The 15,708-nt window shown below is 40.8% G+C and overlaps 1 protein-coding gene across 1 annotated transcript; it reads right to left on the bottom strand.

The window, feature by feature from the left end:
* Positions 1 to 11,658: 11,658 nt before the first annotated feature.
* LOC105556986 lies at positions 11,659 to 13,661 on the bottom strand. Its single transcript, XM_012004105.1, has 2 exons — positions 13,589 to 13,661; positions 11,659 to 13,319 (listed from the first exon to the last, which is right to left on the bottom strand). The coding sequence occupies exon 2, from the start codon at positions 13,309 to 13,311 to the stop codon at positions 11,659 to 11,661; it is 1,653 nt and encodes a 550-aa protein (XP_011859495.1). The 5' UTR covers positions 13,312 to 13,319; positions 13,589 to 13,661.
* Positions 13,662 to 15,708: the final 2,047 nt, after the last annotated feature.

Raw genomic sequence — 15,708 nt, 5'->3', positions numbered from 1 at the left:
TGTGGAAGGAGAGAAGGTGAGGGAGGGATGGTAGGAGAGGAGTGGGAGAGGCTGAAAGGAAGGGTGAAAGAGGCGATAGAGAAGGTGGAAAGGGAAATGGGCGGAGTAAGAAAAAAAGGATGGTGGGATGAGGAGTGTAAAGAATTAAAAGAAAAAGTGAAGGAGGAGTTTAGAAAATGGAAAAGGAAGGGGGGAGAGGGGGAAGAATATAAGCTAAGAAAGAAAGAATATAAGACATTATGTGAAGAAAAGAAAAGGAAGGAAAGGGAGGAATGGGAAAGGGAAGTAGAAGGTATAAGAACGGAAAGGCAGGTATGGAAGGTGGTAAGAAGAGAAAGGGGGAGGAGAAAAGGAGTAGAGCGAGTGGGAAGAATACTTTAAGGAAATGCTAGGGTGAGTGGAATGGAAGGTGAGAGACGAGGGAGAAAGAAACAATGGAGGAATAGGGGAAGAAGAAGAAATAAGTAGAGAGGAGATAGAAGAGGTGATAAGAGGTCTGAAAGATGGGAAGGCGGCAGGAGGGGACGGAATCGCAAATGAAGTATGGAAGTATGTGGGAGAGGAGGTGAGGAGTTGGTTATGAGAAATATGTAATAAGGTGTGGAGGGGAGAGGGATGGCCGGAAGAATGGAGTGAGGGGGTAGTAGTTCCAGTATGGAAGAAAGGAAAAGGGAAAAAGTAGAGGAATATAGAGGGATAACATTAACACAGACGTACAAAATATACGCAACGGTGCTAACAAAGAGAATGAGGAAGGAGGTGGAGGAGAAAGGGATGCTACCTCCGAGTCAGGCAGGTTTTAGAGAGGGAAGAGGCACAGTGGATCAGATATATGGGTTGAACTACATAATAAATAAAAAGATAGCGGAAAAAAATGGGAAGTGGTACTGTTCTTAGATTTAAAGGCGGCTTTTGACTCGGTAGATAAAGGGAAATTGAGAGAATGCTTAAGGAAAAGAGGAGTAAGGGAAGGACTGGTAGAGAGATGTGAAGAGGTATTAAGGGAAACAAGGTGTAGGGTAAAGGTGGAGGACAAAGAGGGGAAAATATTCTGGACAGGGAGAGGTGTAAGGCAGGGGTGTCCATTGAACCCATGCCTATTCGCAATGTTGTTGGCGGACTTGGATGAGGAATTGGAAAGGGAGGGATGGGGAGGGATTAAAGTAGGAGGAAGAAAGATATGGTCGATGGCGTATGCGGATGATATAGCGGTGATAGCGGAAAATGAAGAAGGGATGAAAGGAATGATAAAGGGGTTAGAGAAGTATATGGAGGAAAACAGACTGGAAGTTAACATTGTGAAAACGAAGGTGATGAGATGCAGGAAAGGAGGAGGGAGGTGGAAAAAGGTTAAATGGAGGTGGAAGGGAAATGAGATAGAAGAAGTGAGAAAGTTCACGTATTTAGGATATGTAGTGATGGCTAATGGAAAGAGTAAAGAACACATAAGAGAGAGGGCAAGAAAAGGGGCGGTAGTAATGAGAGAAGTATGGGGAATAGGGAAAAGGAGATATGGAGGGGATTGGGCGAGAAGATTATGGCTTTTTGACAGATTAGTATGGACGGTGATGAGCTACGGGGTGGAAATTTGGGGGTGGAGGGAAAGGGAAAAGATAGAGAGAATGCATGAAAGATATTTAAGATGGATAATGGGGGTAGGATGGAATACACCAGGATATATGATAAGAGAAGAATTAATGAGAGAAAAAATGAGGAAGGGCGGGAATGAGAGCATGGGGTTATGAAAGAAGGATAGGGGAAGGAAGAGGAGGGGAGATAGCAAGGTGGGGCTGGGAAGAAGTGAGAGAGAGAGCGAAGAAGGGTAAGGTGATAGGGGAGTGGGAAAAAGAAAGAGAAGAGTTTTATGTAGAAAAGGGATGGGAAATAAAGGAGATAGAAAGGTTAAGGGAAGAGGGGGAGATGAGGGGGAGGAAATAGTGAGAAGGGAGAAGAGAGAGCAGGAGAAAGAAAGATGGAGGAGGATAAGGGAGACGAAGGGAAACATATGGTAAAAAATGGATAAAAGGAAAGGGGTTACCAGGATACTTAAAAAAGGGATGGAAAGAAGAAAGATGGCAGAGGATGGCAAGATTTAGATTAGGAGAGGAAATGAAGGGAAATAGGTATTGGGAGAATGAGGAAAGAAGGTTATGTAGGGTATGTGGACGGAGTGAGGAGACGTGGAAACATATTCTGGAAGAATGCACAGATTGGGGGAGGGAGAGAAATTGGAGGGAGATAGTAGAGGAAATATTAGAGGGAGAAGGAGGGGGAGAAGAATGGATGAAGAGAATAGAGGAATGGAGGGGGGAGGGGATGAGGATAGACGAGGAAGAGAGTGTGAGAGGAGACGAGAATGGAGAAGCCGGCGGAAACGGAGGTCCAAGAGGGATGAATGGAAGAGTGAATGAGGAGGAGTGAGGAGTCTCTCTCTCTAGCGAGCGTGCGAAAAAAAAGCGAGCGAAGCGAAAGATTTTGTAAGCGGAGCGGAGGTCCGCATGTACCCCGCAAGAGAAATAAATTCATACTACTACTACTACTACGTTCTTTACTTCTAACTAACCAATTTTTTATTATTTCTACGATGTCCGATTCTGTTGCAGATTTTGTTTTAGGGTTCAGTCGAACAACACCTAAAATCATACAGTGAATATAAAACTACGTCCGCATCTGAGTTAAGCTTTACAATGTAACTGTGGAACGTAACCGGTATCCCAGGTTCACGATGATCAAATCGATATCGGACCGTTTGATTTGATATCGAATACTGTTAAACTTAGATGAGCGCGAATAAATTCCAGCTTGGATGTGCGAGGAAAGAAAAAGATTGTTTTATTCGGGTGAGAAAAGGTGTTCGCGTTACAATTTTTCGGAACAAGTAGTAGTAAAAGCGCAGGCGCGAAGGAAGTTCTCGCTTGCGGAGGGATGGAGAGTGTGTCAGGGGGCTGTCGGTAAAGCCGATTCCTCAACACTCCCGCATCGGCTTCTATCGTCGTTATTCGTTCTTCTCTCCATCCTGGAGTTTTTCCCGGATCCCGAGGGCATCTCTGTGGTATTGATGTTGCTGCCTGGGTAGCGCCTTGGTCAGGAGATCCGCGTGCTGTTCCTTTGATGCCAGGTACTCCAACGTGAAGTCTCCATTGACGTAACGCTCTCGGATGTAATGGTAGCGTACGTCGATGTGTTTTACCCTCTTATGGAAGACGGGGTTTTTTATGAGACACATCGCGCTTTGGTTATCCATGTACAACGTTGTTCGTACGTCTTCGGTGCCGAGTAGCTCGCGCAGAAGAGCTTTTATGCATACGATTTCTTTGGCGGCTTGACACGCGGCCATGTATTCGGATTCCGTCGTGGACAACGCCACGCTGTGCTGTCTCTGCGAGTTCCATGATATCGTGCTCTCCGCGAGCCTGAGGATGTATCCTGTCGTCGAGCGACGAGTCGTCACGTCTCCAGCGTAGTCGGCGTCGCTGTAGGCATGGAGTTGCTTACTGCCGCTCTCGAATCGAAGCCCGTGACTCGCGGTACCTTTCAGGTACTTGAGTATACGTTTCACAGCTTTCCAGTGGATCGTTGACGGTTTTTCCAGAAAACGGCTCGCCCGATGCACTGCGAAAGTGATATCTGGTCTCGTTGCCACAGACAGGTACATTAAGCTGCCGACTGCCTCGCGATACGGAGCCGCAGTCGTGTCGTTCTTATCTCCCGCTGAACCCCGTGAGTCCAGCTCTTGGTGCGGGTCTGCGGGGATTGTCACGGGATTGGCGTCCTGCATCTTGTACCTCGTTAGTACCCTCCTTGCGTAAGCCTCTTGATGCAGGAATATCGTGCCGTCCGGTTCTCGTTCGATCTGCATCCCCAAGAAAAGATCCGCGTCGTTGTGAGTTATTTCGAATTCCTTTTGGAGCGTGCTGAGGAGCTCGTTTATCTGATTCTGTTCTTGCGCTGCTATCAATCCGTCGTCGATGTAGATGGCGAGGATCAGCCTCTGTCCCCGAATCCGATTTGTGAATACGCACGGGTCTGCACTCGTGCTCCGAAGATTGAATTTCTTTAGGGACTCGGTGAATCTCCGATTCCAGCATCGCGACGATTGTTTTAGCCCGTATAGGCTGCGTTGCAGCTCGCAGATTTTCCCAGTCCCGTCATCGTACCCTTCCGGCTGCTGCATGAGTATCGTCTCGTCGATTTCTCCGTACAGGAATGCTGTTTTGACGTCGAACTGCTTCACTTTCATGTTCTCGTTGGCAGCTACGGCGAGGATTGCTCGTATCGAGTCAAATCGAACTACCGGGCTATGAGTCTCCTGGTAATCTATTCCTTCGCGTTGTCGGAATCTACGAGCGACGAGTCTGGCTTTGTATCGTTGGACGTTGCCGTTGGAATCCCTCTTTAGTTTGAACGTCCATTTGCTGTCGATCACGCTTGAGCCCTTCGGTGCGTCTACGAGTTTCCATACTTGATTTTTCGTAAGAGACCGAAATTCTTCGTCCATCGCCTTCTTCCATGATTCTTTTTCATCGCTTTCTACCGCTTCTCGGTAAGAAAGTGGCTCTTGACTCTCGGCCATGAATACATTTTCGAAGTCTTGAAATCTCTCAGGCGGTCTCAGCGTCGCCCTGTCTCGAAGCCGACGACCTTCGTCTTGCGGTCGACCGTCTTCGTTGTTCCCGTCGTTTGCTCGATCGCCTGCGTCGACAAATTCACCTTCCTCGTCTTCCTCGTCCGACTCTCTTTCGTCGTTCGCCGCTGGCTCGTTGTCGCCGTCCGTTTCTTCGCTTTCATCTATGCTGTGTTCTTCGCCAAGCCATACTTCGACGTCATCTCGCTCCTTTGGTTCGATCGTGTCGGCCATCTTCCCGGAGAAAACCACGTCCCTCACAGTCTCGACTTTTCGGTTGTCGGGGTACCACACGCGGTATCCCTTGGTCTCGTCCCCGTAACCTACGAAGTAGCCCTTTTTCGCTTTCGCGTTCAACGCTCGGCGTTTTTCCTTGGGTACGTGGACGAAAACCTCTTCGCCGAATTTGTGAAAATCCTTTAGGACTGGTTTTCGCTGAAACCAGTGTTCCATTGGCGTTGCTCCCTTGGTGCTGCTCGTCCCGGTGCAGTTCAGTGTGTATACCGCTGCGTTAATTGCCTCTGCCCAGAATTCCGCCTTGAAGCCTCCTGCGAGCATGAGTGTGCGGCCCGCCTCCTTGAGTGTGCGGTTGTCTCTCTCGGCGGACCCGTTTTGCTCGGGGGTGTAGTTTACTGTTCGCTGATGCCTTATTCCGAGCCCGTCCGTTAATTCTCTCATTTCTCGGTTGACGAACTCGAGCCCGTTATCCGTTCGGAGCACCCGCACTCCTCCTGGGCACTGCTTTTCGGCCTTTTTGAGGAAGTCTCTGACTCGGTCCGGCGTCTCGGCTTTACTTTCGATGGAGTACACCGTTCTGTAGTGCGAAAAATCATCTTTTAATAGCAGGTAGTATCTAGCGCCTCCGAGCGATCTCGTCGGCATGGGCCCGCAGAGATCTGCATGAATAATCTCGCCTATGCTTTTCGATTTCGAGCTGCTCGTCGGAAACGGAAGTCGATGCATTTTTCCGATCTACATGCTTCGCAGAAGGGCTTTTCCTCACCTTTTACGGGTATTTTAAACTTGTCGAGCGTTTGCCTCACGTGCCGGAAGTTCTGGTGTGCCAGTCGCTCGTGCCACACCTGCAGTGTGTTCGCTGAGGCTGCGTGTGCTTGCGTTGGCTCCTGCTTCCCCGTCGACGGCCTCGGCTCGGTAATTTTGAACAGCATCTCGTATAATTTCCCGCGACGTTCACCTGTTGCGACAACGTGTCCGTTCCTCGTGAGCTCGCATTTGGCGTGAGACGACTGCATTCTCAGGCCTTTGTCCATCGCTGCTCCGGCTGAGAACAAATTATATTTGAGCTTTGGTACATACAGAACGTCTACGAGGTGGTTGTCGTTCCAACTGTTCCCATCGAACATAGTGACGTTGATCGATCCTTTGCCCTGAGCCTCGATGCAGCCTCCGTCGCCAATGCCGACTAGTCCCGGAGAGTCAAATGCCTTATACGTGGTGAACCAGTCTCTGCGATGCGACATGTGGTCGGTGGCTCCAGAATCCATGACCCACGCTGAGTCTGTGATTTGTTGCTCCGGAGACGACGCGAGAGCCTCGCCTAGCAGGCCCTCTCCGTGCAGCTTCTTGCCTTGCGTATTGGGTTTTTCTTTTGACGCTCGGTTGTCGTCTCCTTTGCGGTCCGGACAGTCTCTTGCCCAGTGACCTGGCTCTCCGCAGACAAAACACTTTCCTGGCTTCGACGACTCCCTCGATGTACCTCCTCGACCTCGCTTCGGGCCTCGCTTGCCTCCTCGACCACGTTGCGTATTAGTTGATAGAGCGTTGCCACTCTTGTCCTCTCGCAGCGCATCCATGGCCTCCTCGGTCGTGAGTCTCGACTTTAGGTTTACAAGCGTGCGTTCTCCCGCTGGCGTTGCGTTCCATGAGCTTATGAAGTATCGGTGGCTCTGCGGCAATGTTAACAGGATTTTTGTTATTATCATCGAGTCTGATATTGGCTCATCCAATAAGCTCAGCCTGTTCGCGATGTCTTCCAGTTTTGAAATGTGTGTGGAGATGTCATCGGTGCTCTTCTTCGTTGCGCTGTACCAGTTTTGTTGCAGCATGTGCACATTCGCCTCCGATTTCTGCTCGTATATCGACTCGAGCTGTCCCCACATCTCCGCAGCAGAGTCGCAGTTCATAATGTGCAGCGTCGGCTGTTCTCCTATCGTCGTGACGATCACCTTTTGCCCTGTTGCGTCGGCTTTCTCCCACGCGGCGAGAGCTTTCTCGTGCGCCGCCCGTGCAGCGGCAGCGGCATCCGCGGCCGGCGCCTCGGGCTTTACCTCGGTCCCGAGAGTCACTTTCAGCGCACCGTGCGATCTCAAAATCACTTTTATTTGAAATTTCCACATGTTCCAGTTCTCGATGTTCTTGAGTCTCACTACTCTTGAGAGTTCGCTTTCCATTGTCGCTTGGTTATGTTTCCACTATCGCTCGTGGCAGGGAATAACCTCAAAAGGAAACCGGCGCTTGGAGTATTCTCGATTCTCTCGCTTTTCTTCACTTTTTACCGAAACTATTTCCCGCACAATTCTTCTGGGCCCATAACCTGTTAAACTTAGGTGAGCGCGAATAAATTCCAGCTTGGATGTGCGAGGAAAGAAAAAGATTAGTTTTATTCGGGTGAGAAAAGGTGTTTGCGTTACAAATTTTTCGGAACAAGTAGTAGCAAAAGCGCAGGCGCGAAGGAAGTTCTCGCTTGCGGAGGGATGGAGAGTGTGTCAGGGGGCTGTCGGTAAAGCCGATTCCTCAACAAATAGATTCTTCATTGATCTTCGCAAGATCTTACGAATGAAGAATCTAGTTGATCGAATCAAACGGTCCGAAAAATCAAATTGATATCGATTTGATTATCGACTTGTGAACCCGGGATGGACAGACCTGCGAACTTTAATGTGTAACATTGTCGCATAATACACGTATTACAAGGTTACATTTTGAGATTCAGAACGACCTACTGATCACGAGACACGGTAGTGTCTCGCGTCAAGTGTAAGCATAGCTAGTATACGCGTGCAAGACCGACCGTGTAAGTTTACGCGAGTACACGAGTTGACGGGCCCTCAGATTTTTGGATCTCAACAACGGCTGATCCGACGAACTTGAGACTGCGCTTAATCGATAGCTTGGGTACGATTTGCATAATAAAAGTGTTTTTACTTTTCTCCTACGTGCCCCAGGAGTGGAGGTATTGCAATGCAATTGCAATGCAAAGTCAGTTTTGTGAAATTTTGGATTAAGAAACATCTTTGTCGTTGTCGTCGTCGTCGTCGTCGACCAGACCAGCGTCCTTTTCACTTTTCTGCCGCAACGTGGCATTGGCGTTGCTGTCGCGTATTATTTCTACACCGTCTTGGTTTGCCGGCGTGATGCTTTCGCAGCGTGTTGCTTTCGCCGCGCGTTGGTTAGCGCGAAAGCAACACGCTGCAAAAGCAACACGCCGCAAAAGCAACACGCGGCAAACCAACACGCTGCGAAAGCAACACACCGCGAAAGCAACACGCGGCAAAGCAGCACGCTGCGAAAGCAGCACGCTGCGAAAGCACCACGCCGCGAAAGCACCACGCCGCGAAAGCACCACGCCGCGAAAGCACCACGCCGGCAAACCAACACGGTGTAGAAATAACACTACAAAAGGTGTGATATCACGTAAAAAACTTTTTAACTTTTTAAAAAAAGGTAAAAAAGCACCAAGTAGAAGCTCCAATTCAACCGAATATATTTTGTTACTCTATCTTTTTTGCAAAAGTATATTCTCTACAAAAATATCTTCTCTACAAAATTCCGTGAAATATGTAGCAAATCAATATAGCTGTTCCCCAAAAGCTGCAAATTGATGGCTACGCATTTCTCAAAACTAGAACTTGGACCAAGTACTAGCGTCATGGACACAGGCCTTAATTCGCCTGAATAGATACAGAGTTTCTAAATTTCTAAACAGTTGCTATTCTTTTCATTGGTGTTTTATTATTAACTCCATTATTTTTCCCAATAAAATCTTTAGTTTGATTTTTTAAGAAATATAACATTTTTAATCAAAAATTAATACTAAAGCAACTAGTTTGTATAAATATCCGTTGTTATATTTGACGCAATTTGTTGGTATCATTACTTTTGTAGAGAAGATAGTTTTGTAGAGAAGATATTTTTGTAGAGAATATACTTTTGCAAAAAAGATAGAGTAACAAAATATATTCGGTTGAATTGGAGTATCAATACTTCTTTGTCGCGCGTATAATAATGTTACGCATTAATACAGTTACGCAGTATTGGATACATATCAGATTGAACTATAAACATATAAGAAATGTATTAAATAAAAAATAGTGGATCAAAGAATGAAAGCGATGAAGTTATGTAACAAGATTAGGTTCGAAGTAAAATTTTTCTATTTGGCTATCACATAAGTATCATTTGGTTACGTAACACAGTTATGTCACGAGACTAGGATCAAGGATGTATACGTGTTAAAAATTGTTGTTAAGTAGAGTGTACAAAATAATATATTTTACCAATGATAACTTGGACGAACTTTAACGATTTAAAACCTTTTTTTTGCCCAGCTCCCTCCCAAGAATACAGCATCCCAACTTCGTTTGAAATTGCTCTCGACATAACGCGATCACATGGCAAAGATCCACGCTTCCAATTAAACGCAGTTGATGACTCTAAAATATAAAATTCATAAAATAATATTATTTATTTGTTAGAAAATCTCTTTTGTCATGTAAAATAACCTCTTAAAATATAGGGTAATTTTATACACCAATGCATGTATGTTATCAGCTGAACTCGATAGCCATTCTTCCATTAATATTAGTTGCTGCTCTGCAGTGACTGGAAACGATTGTATTAGTCTTAACAGCCGCATTAGTATCATCATTAAGTTCTGGCTCATCAGTATATCTGACTTTTTTAGTAAGTATATCAACGTAACTCATGAGATCATTTAATTTCAGATGAATAAGATGAATTTTTTTAAAAGTTGTTTTCTGAATTCTGAAAATTTGAAAGTTGAGTTGTATTACAATTATTATTAGAATATTATAATAAAGCGTTTTCAAAAAATATAAAAATACTAGTAATAAATAAAAATAATTATTTACCATCATTTACATGAACGTTTTCTGTAGCTGGCTTCAAGTTATCTTAAAATAACAAGAAAATATGATTCTATTAATTAATGATCGTTATTTAATATAACTGGTTATTATATTAAGATAGTACATGGATAAATTCAATGAAGAAAACGTTTCAACACATGTATTCCTATAATAGCACACTACAGCAGACTGCGGCGTAGCTACCTAACTACCATAGGAATACACATCTTGATGACTTTTTCCGTGTTGAATCCACGCGTGCTACCGGTCTTACAGTGGGATAAATTAATATATTATTAGAATTGAAAAACATCAATCTTGAAATAATAATCTTTTACATGTATATTATTATGGAATATGTTATCTTAAACAAAAGTAGATATTAAAATGTATAAATCACTAAACCGTTGAATGTGTTGCGTATTCGTGTATTATACATAATTTTGAGTTGTAAATAATTATGCAATAAAATGCACCGCAATAAAATTGTTTCCCGTATCATTAATAATACGTATGGATGATATGTTGTTCACAAATTGATACGAAACCGGGAGAATAAACTCGCAATGGACTTATATTTTTACTTGCCTATCTTTTCATTGTCATATCTCTTTTATACTTTGATGAAATAACTACATTAAAACTGTAAAGCCTTGTTTATTTATCATTATCTTCAACTTTTTGATTTACAAGATTTTAACAGGTCTTATCTTAACTGTGGATCTTAACTTATTACGAGGATACGCAACAAACCAATACGGATTTGGTTTCTTTAGTATATTGTTCTGGTTAATACGTATTTTATTATACGAAGATTGAAGTTTCAAAAATACTTACCATTAGTAATATTTTGATCTTCATTTTCCGTTCGAGAGCGATTACTATCTGTAAAATAGAAAGAAAATTAAATTTTGAAAATAAAACGAATTCTTACTAGGAAAGTAATTATTTTACCATGTTCAACATGTTTGTTGCCAGAAAGTGGAAATGATGGGTATGTGTTACTATCTTCATCAGACATATCACAGTTAGACTTATCAGTATCGGAATCAGTATCATTGTATTTATTCATGCCTTGTCTCTGCTTATGTATTTTATTAATTTTTTTTCTTACAATCTCCGTATGTGATGAAAGGTCATCTGTACTTTGTGCTTTGATTACCTTTTTTCTAGCAATTTTTAAATCACCTAAACAAACATTACTTGTATATAACGAATAATATAATTAATAAGGAGCACCGAAATTTGTTGCACATTATAGAATTATTATCAAACAAATGTATGCATGTACATATAATACGAAATAATGGTATTAATCACATGAAACTGTTAAAAATACACAGAACTATTCTACATTGCAGAACTTGTTATAAGTTTTTGATAATTATAAATATTAAGAGAATATTCCATGAATACGTCATGGCGTGGCCCGTTGGTGTACATAGGGTAAAGACGGGTATTATGGCCATAGTTTTGATTTGAGGTCATAATTTTCAATCCGCTTTTTATTTTGTAACTTTCTGAAATCCTAGTGTATTTAATAAGCTTTGATGACAAAATATCTTGATCAATTAAAATCTATTCATATTCGAAGAAAAAAAAATCCGAAAGTATGCGTTTTGGCCATATTAAACGTGGGGTGGGTAATATGGCCAACTATAAGAAAAGTGTACAAAACAGTAATATTTTGTAAAAGTGAGGTATTTACTTTAATTGTAAAGTATTACTTTACGTACAGAACATAAACTGTTATAACTGAAATATTTTAAACATACACATTTAAGAAATAAACATTTATACATAAACTGTTATAACTGAAATATTTTAAACATACCTACACATTTAAGAAATAAACATTTAACATAAAAATATTAATATAAACATAATATCAAGGCATTAAAATAAACATTTAATCGGAATCACAGTTTAAACAGAGCCCAGTTTCTGCAATATTTCCTCCATCACATGTTTCATGGAACCATGTAGAGCATTTACAACATTGTAGCCAATCACACTTCTTTCTTTCATTTTTTTGTCATAAAAATAGCCTCCACAATCTCCGCAGTAAAGTTCTCCCTTCTTCTTCTTTTTAAACTTCTTCTGAGTTCCAGAACTTCCAGGAGTAGCAGGTTGTATTATTTCAGTCTGAAGTTCATCGAATAACTTTGTGACTACCTTAGCCTTTACATTAAGTGATCGTTTGCTCAATGTTGTTGATTTCCTCTTTATGTCGGGTGTTAGCAGCAATGTCTGAAATGTATCGGCACTATGTGGAGGCGTGGGCGTAGGCGTGGTGAGCCTTGCAATTAACCCTGAGGTATTCTCATCCGTCTCTGGAACATTGTTTATTTCTGAATTTTCTTGCTGGGGCCTGTCAGAAATAGAACTAGGAGCGAATGCAACATTGGGAATAGCATTGGGGTTGTAAGGAAAAATACCAGTTGCCCTGAATCCCGAAACTGCATTAATTGCAGTTGAAGTCTTCATCCACGCTTGATTAAAAAGTACTGGAAATTGATACTTGGAAACAGATCTTCCAGGGTGAGAACGACGGTAGTTGTCCAGAGCTTCATTCCAATAATGTTTTAAAGGTTTAAAACAACTTTTATCAAGCGGTTGCAACTCGTGACTACAATGGGCAGGTAGGCACAAAATCTCTATATTGTAGTTTCGTGCTTGCTCCAATACTGAAAAATCAAGATGAGTGCGATGGCCATCAAGGATCAGAAGACATTTTCCTGGTATGCGGTGTTGATTGAAATGAGTAAGAAAGTTACAAAATTCTTCTTTGGTGATGTATCCTTTTGGTGTCATGGCAAACTTACTTCCAGGTGGCAGTCCATCACCAAATTCTAATTTTCTATGAACTCCCTTATACAGTATGATTGGAGGAATCCAATTTGATCCAGTAGCATTTGTGCAGGCTACTACAGTAACGGTTTCACCTTTCTCAGCATGTGTAGCAGTATGCACTCGTTTACTTCCCTTGAGTGCTAATACTTTGAACTTATTGCTATATGAAAGTTGCAAACCGGATTCATCCACATTGTAAATTAATTGTGGATTGTTGTGTAAATCTAATTCGTCCATTGTACGTCCTAACAGATCATAAAAATCCCTTACAATTTCCTTATTGAATCGCATGAGTCTCCCATAGCTCAAGTTTTCTGAACTTCTCAAAACAATATCGGGATTTCGCATCATAAAACCTTTTAGCCAGTCCTTCCCTGCTTCTTCTTTTTCTATTTTAAACGGATGCTCAATTCCCATTTCTTCGCAATATTGAAAAACACATTTTTTAAAATCCTGACGCTTTAACCCAAAGCCCACTTGTTGGAGTCGAACAATTCTATTTTTCAAATTCTGTTCTTCCTTTTGATTCAAGACGGGTGGACGTCCTAATACTTTTTTCTTTATCTCTCCATCTTCTGCTAAAATTCTTCTCAACGTTCTTCTTGGAATTTTGTATTCTAACGATGCACGATTTACAGAAAGATTAGTTTCTTTAACAGCCGTCACAGCATTTTGTAATTGTTCTTCTGTCCAGAGTCCTCTTTTATTTTTATTTATTGAAGCCATTTCGTTATCTGCCAATGGGGTAAGTTTGTAAAGTAGACGAGAAAGGAAAGATTAGGAAACCTCCCAGCAAACACCAAAGTAACAGTTACATAACATCAACATAAATGTAATATAACACATGCCTGTTACATTACATTTGCATTGATGTTATGTAATTGTTACTTTGGTGTTTGCTAGGCTGTCATCACGAGACACGGTAGTGTCTCGCGTCAAGTATAAGCATAGCAGACCGCGCGCGCGAGACAACCGTGTAGTTATACGCGAGTATTAAACTTACGTCGGATTGAGGTTAGCCGGCTCGCTCGAATCTCGGGCTCGCTTTCTCTCTCTCTCTCTCTCTCTCTCTCCTCCCCCCCCCCCCTCTCCTCTCCGCTCTCTCTACGTAACGCCGTGCTCTCACAATTTATTAATAATAACTTATCTTTCTCCGCTGTTACTCTCAGCACTGGCGTATTCTACACTCTGTTGTACTCGCTGCTCTCTCGTTTCACTCGCTGGCCATATTAGCCGCCGAGCATACATTTAAGAATGTGCATTATAATTATCAAAACAATGGGCAAAGCACGATAAATTTATTATAAAAATATAGCCAAGGTTCAGGTTTTGAAATGTGTAATGAGAAAAGCCAAAATTATTTTGTTTTAATTTAAAAATCTTACTTAGTTGGAAGTACCATGTCTCACTTTGACGTGTATATTTTGATGGTTGTGGAGAACAATGAAGCACCAAACCACAAATAACAACAAAATAGAGAGGTTCTTGTTACCAAACTTTAAGAATAGCTGCAAGAATTGGTTTTTATACATTATCGATGTTCATCAATGTTTAGAATATTTAATACGGGCATTGTGGCCATATTACCCGCCTGGCCATAATGCCCGCCTTTACCCTAAATATCCTGCGCCTGTGACGTATTCAGTGGGATGTCTTTTTAAAAATTGTATTAATAGCATAGTTTGAGTTTAATTCTTTATTAATAAGTTAATTATTTATTTTTATAAAAATTTTACTTAATGTGATTTCATGAAAATTTAATATAATATAAATTACATTTACCATATGTGCCTAAAATAATTGTTCCGTATTTCATCCCTTTCGAATCAGGACTATACTGATTTTTTTATCAATGATTTAATAGTTGCGTTATCATAATTTTTTGGTGGCCAATAGCATACAGATTCTTTTGTCAGGAACCATTTTTTTAGTACTGCCTCAGCAGTATTATCTTCTTTAAATCGAACGACAAGCCAAGTCATCTATGCACATATAAATGAATGCTTATGAATTCCTAAAGCTTAAATTTAATCAATTAAAAACTTCTCAAATAGGGGATGAAATAAATCAATCAAAATATACCAATTGAGAAAAACTATAATTTAGCAAATAAATCAAGATCAATCAAAGAATAAAATAAATACCATAACTGACCCTATTTTTCAGAATTTCTTTTGTTATTATTATACCCTCAACATACTGATAATTTTTTATTTTAACTTTTTCGTGGGGTAGGGATATTCGGGTTCAGTGATTTAACAATCTGTCAGTAGCAAATTTCAGACTCCAATCGCTGAGTTGAACTTCTATTTATATGGTATATCTCAGCGAATATATTTATATAAAAAACAATTAGTTATAAAATTCACACAATTTAGTAAGAATTTTTTGTAAAATGTAATTAGTAAAGACTACAAAAAAATAATATTATATTTTTTCTAAAACAAATAAATACACGTTAAATACAGATTAATAATAAATGTACGCAATAAACACATTAATAAATTTAAATAATCATATATTGAATTAATTATATTTAAAAACCTTATGCTAGCTAAACGAGAAGAAAAGTTATATTTTTCGTTAGCTTTCCATCGTTGGTTTTAGTCCTTTCAAACAAAAAATCAACATGACAAAAAAGGAAAGTTAATTAATATTGCAGTATACACTATCGTCAAAAAGTTTAGAATCAACTAATTACTATGTTTTAATTTATTTTTAGCTAGCTAAAGATTACCGAAGAATGTGATCAATTATTATTGTCACGAAATTATTTAAGATAATCATAAATGCAGTAGAGGAAATACAACATATTGATCATTATACGGTAAAACTAGTAATTTTCTTTTGATCTTGTCAATTTTCCACATTTGAAGTACAGTAGTATTGTATCTCTCAATTATTTTAATATTAAATAATGAAGATGAACATGGCTTTGAATAAAAATCTTTGTGTGGAATATACTTGAGTCCTATTAAAAAAGTTTCATTTTGATATGAAGCAAAATTTTGTATTTCAACAATAGTTGAATCATCCAATTCGACAAATCTGTCCGCTACTTTTAAAATATTTAAACAATAATTGATCGTTTTGAGCTTTCTATACTGCGGAGAAGTACAATTA

Source organism: Vollenhovia emeryi, unplaced genomic scaffold (assembly GCF_000949405.1).
Source record: "Vollenhovia emeryi isolate VEMERY1.0 unplaced genomic scaffold, V.emery_V1.0 DF939666.1, whole genome shotgun sequence".
In the NCBI taxonomy this organism is placed as follows: domain Eukaryota; kingdom Metazoa; phylum Arthropoda; class Insecta; order Hymenoptera; family Formicidae; genus Vollenhovia; species Vollenhovia emeryi.
The sequence above is the reverse complement of the archived record's forward strand: the minus strand, read 5'-3'. Positions and strand labels throughout refer to the sequence as shown.

Bases quoted from the DNA above. Each gene is read 5' to 3' on its own strand.
- LOC105556986 (XM_012004105.1), bottom strand. From the start codon at position 13,311: ATGGCTTCAATAAATAAAAATAAAAGAGGACTCTGGACAGAAGAACAA.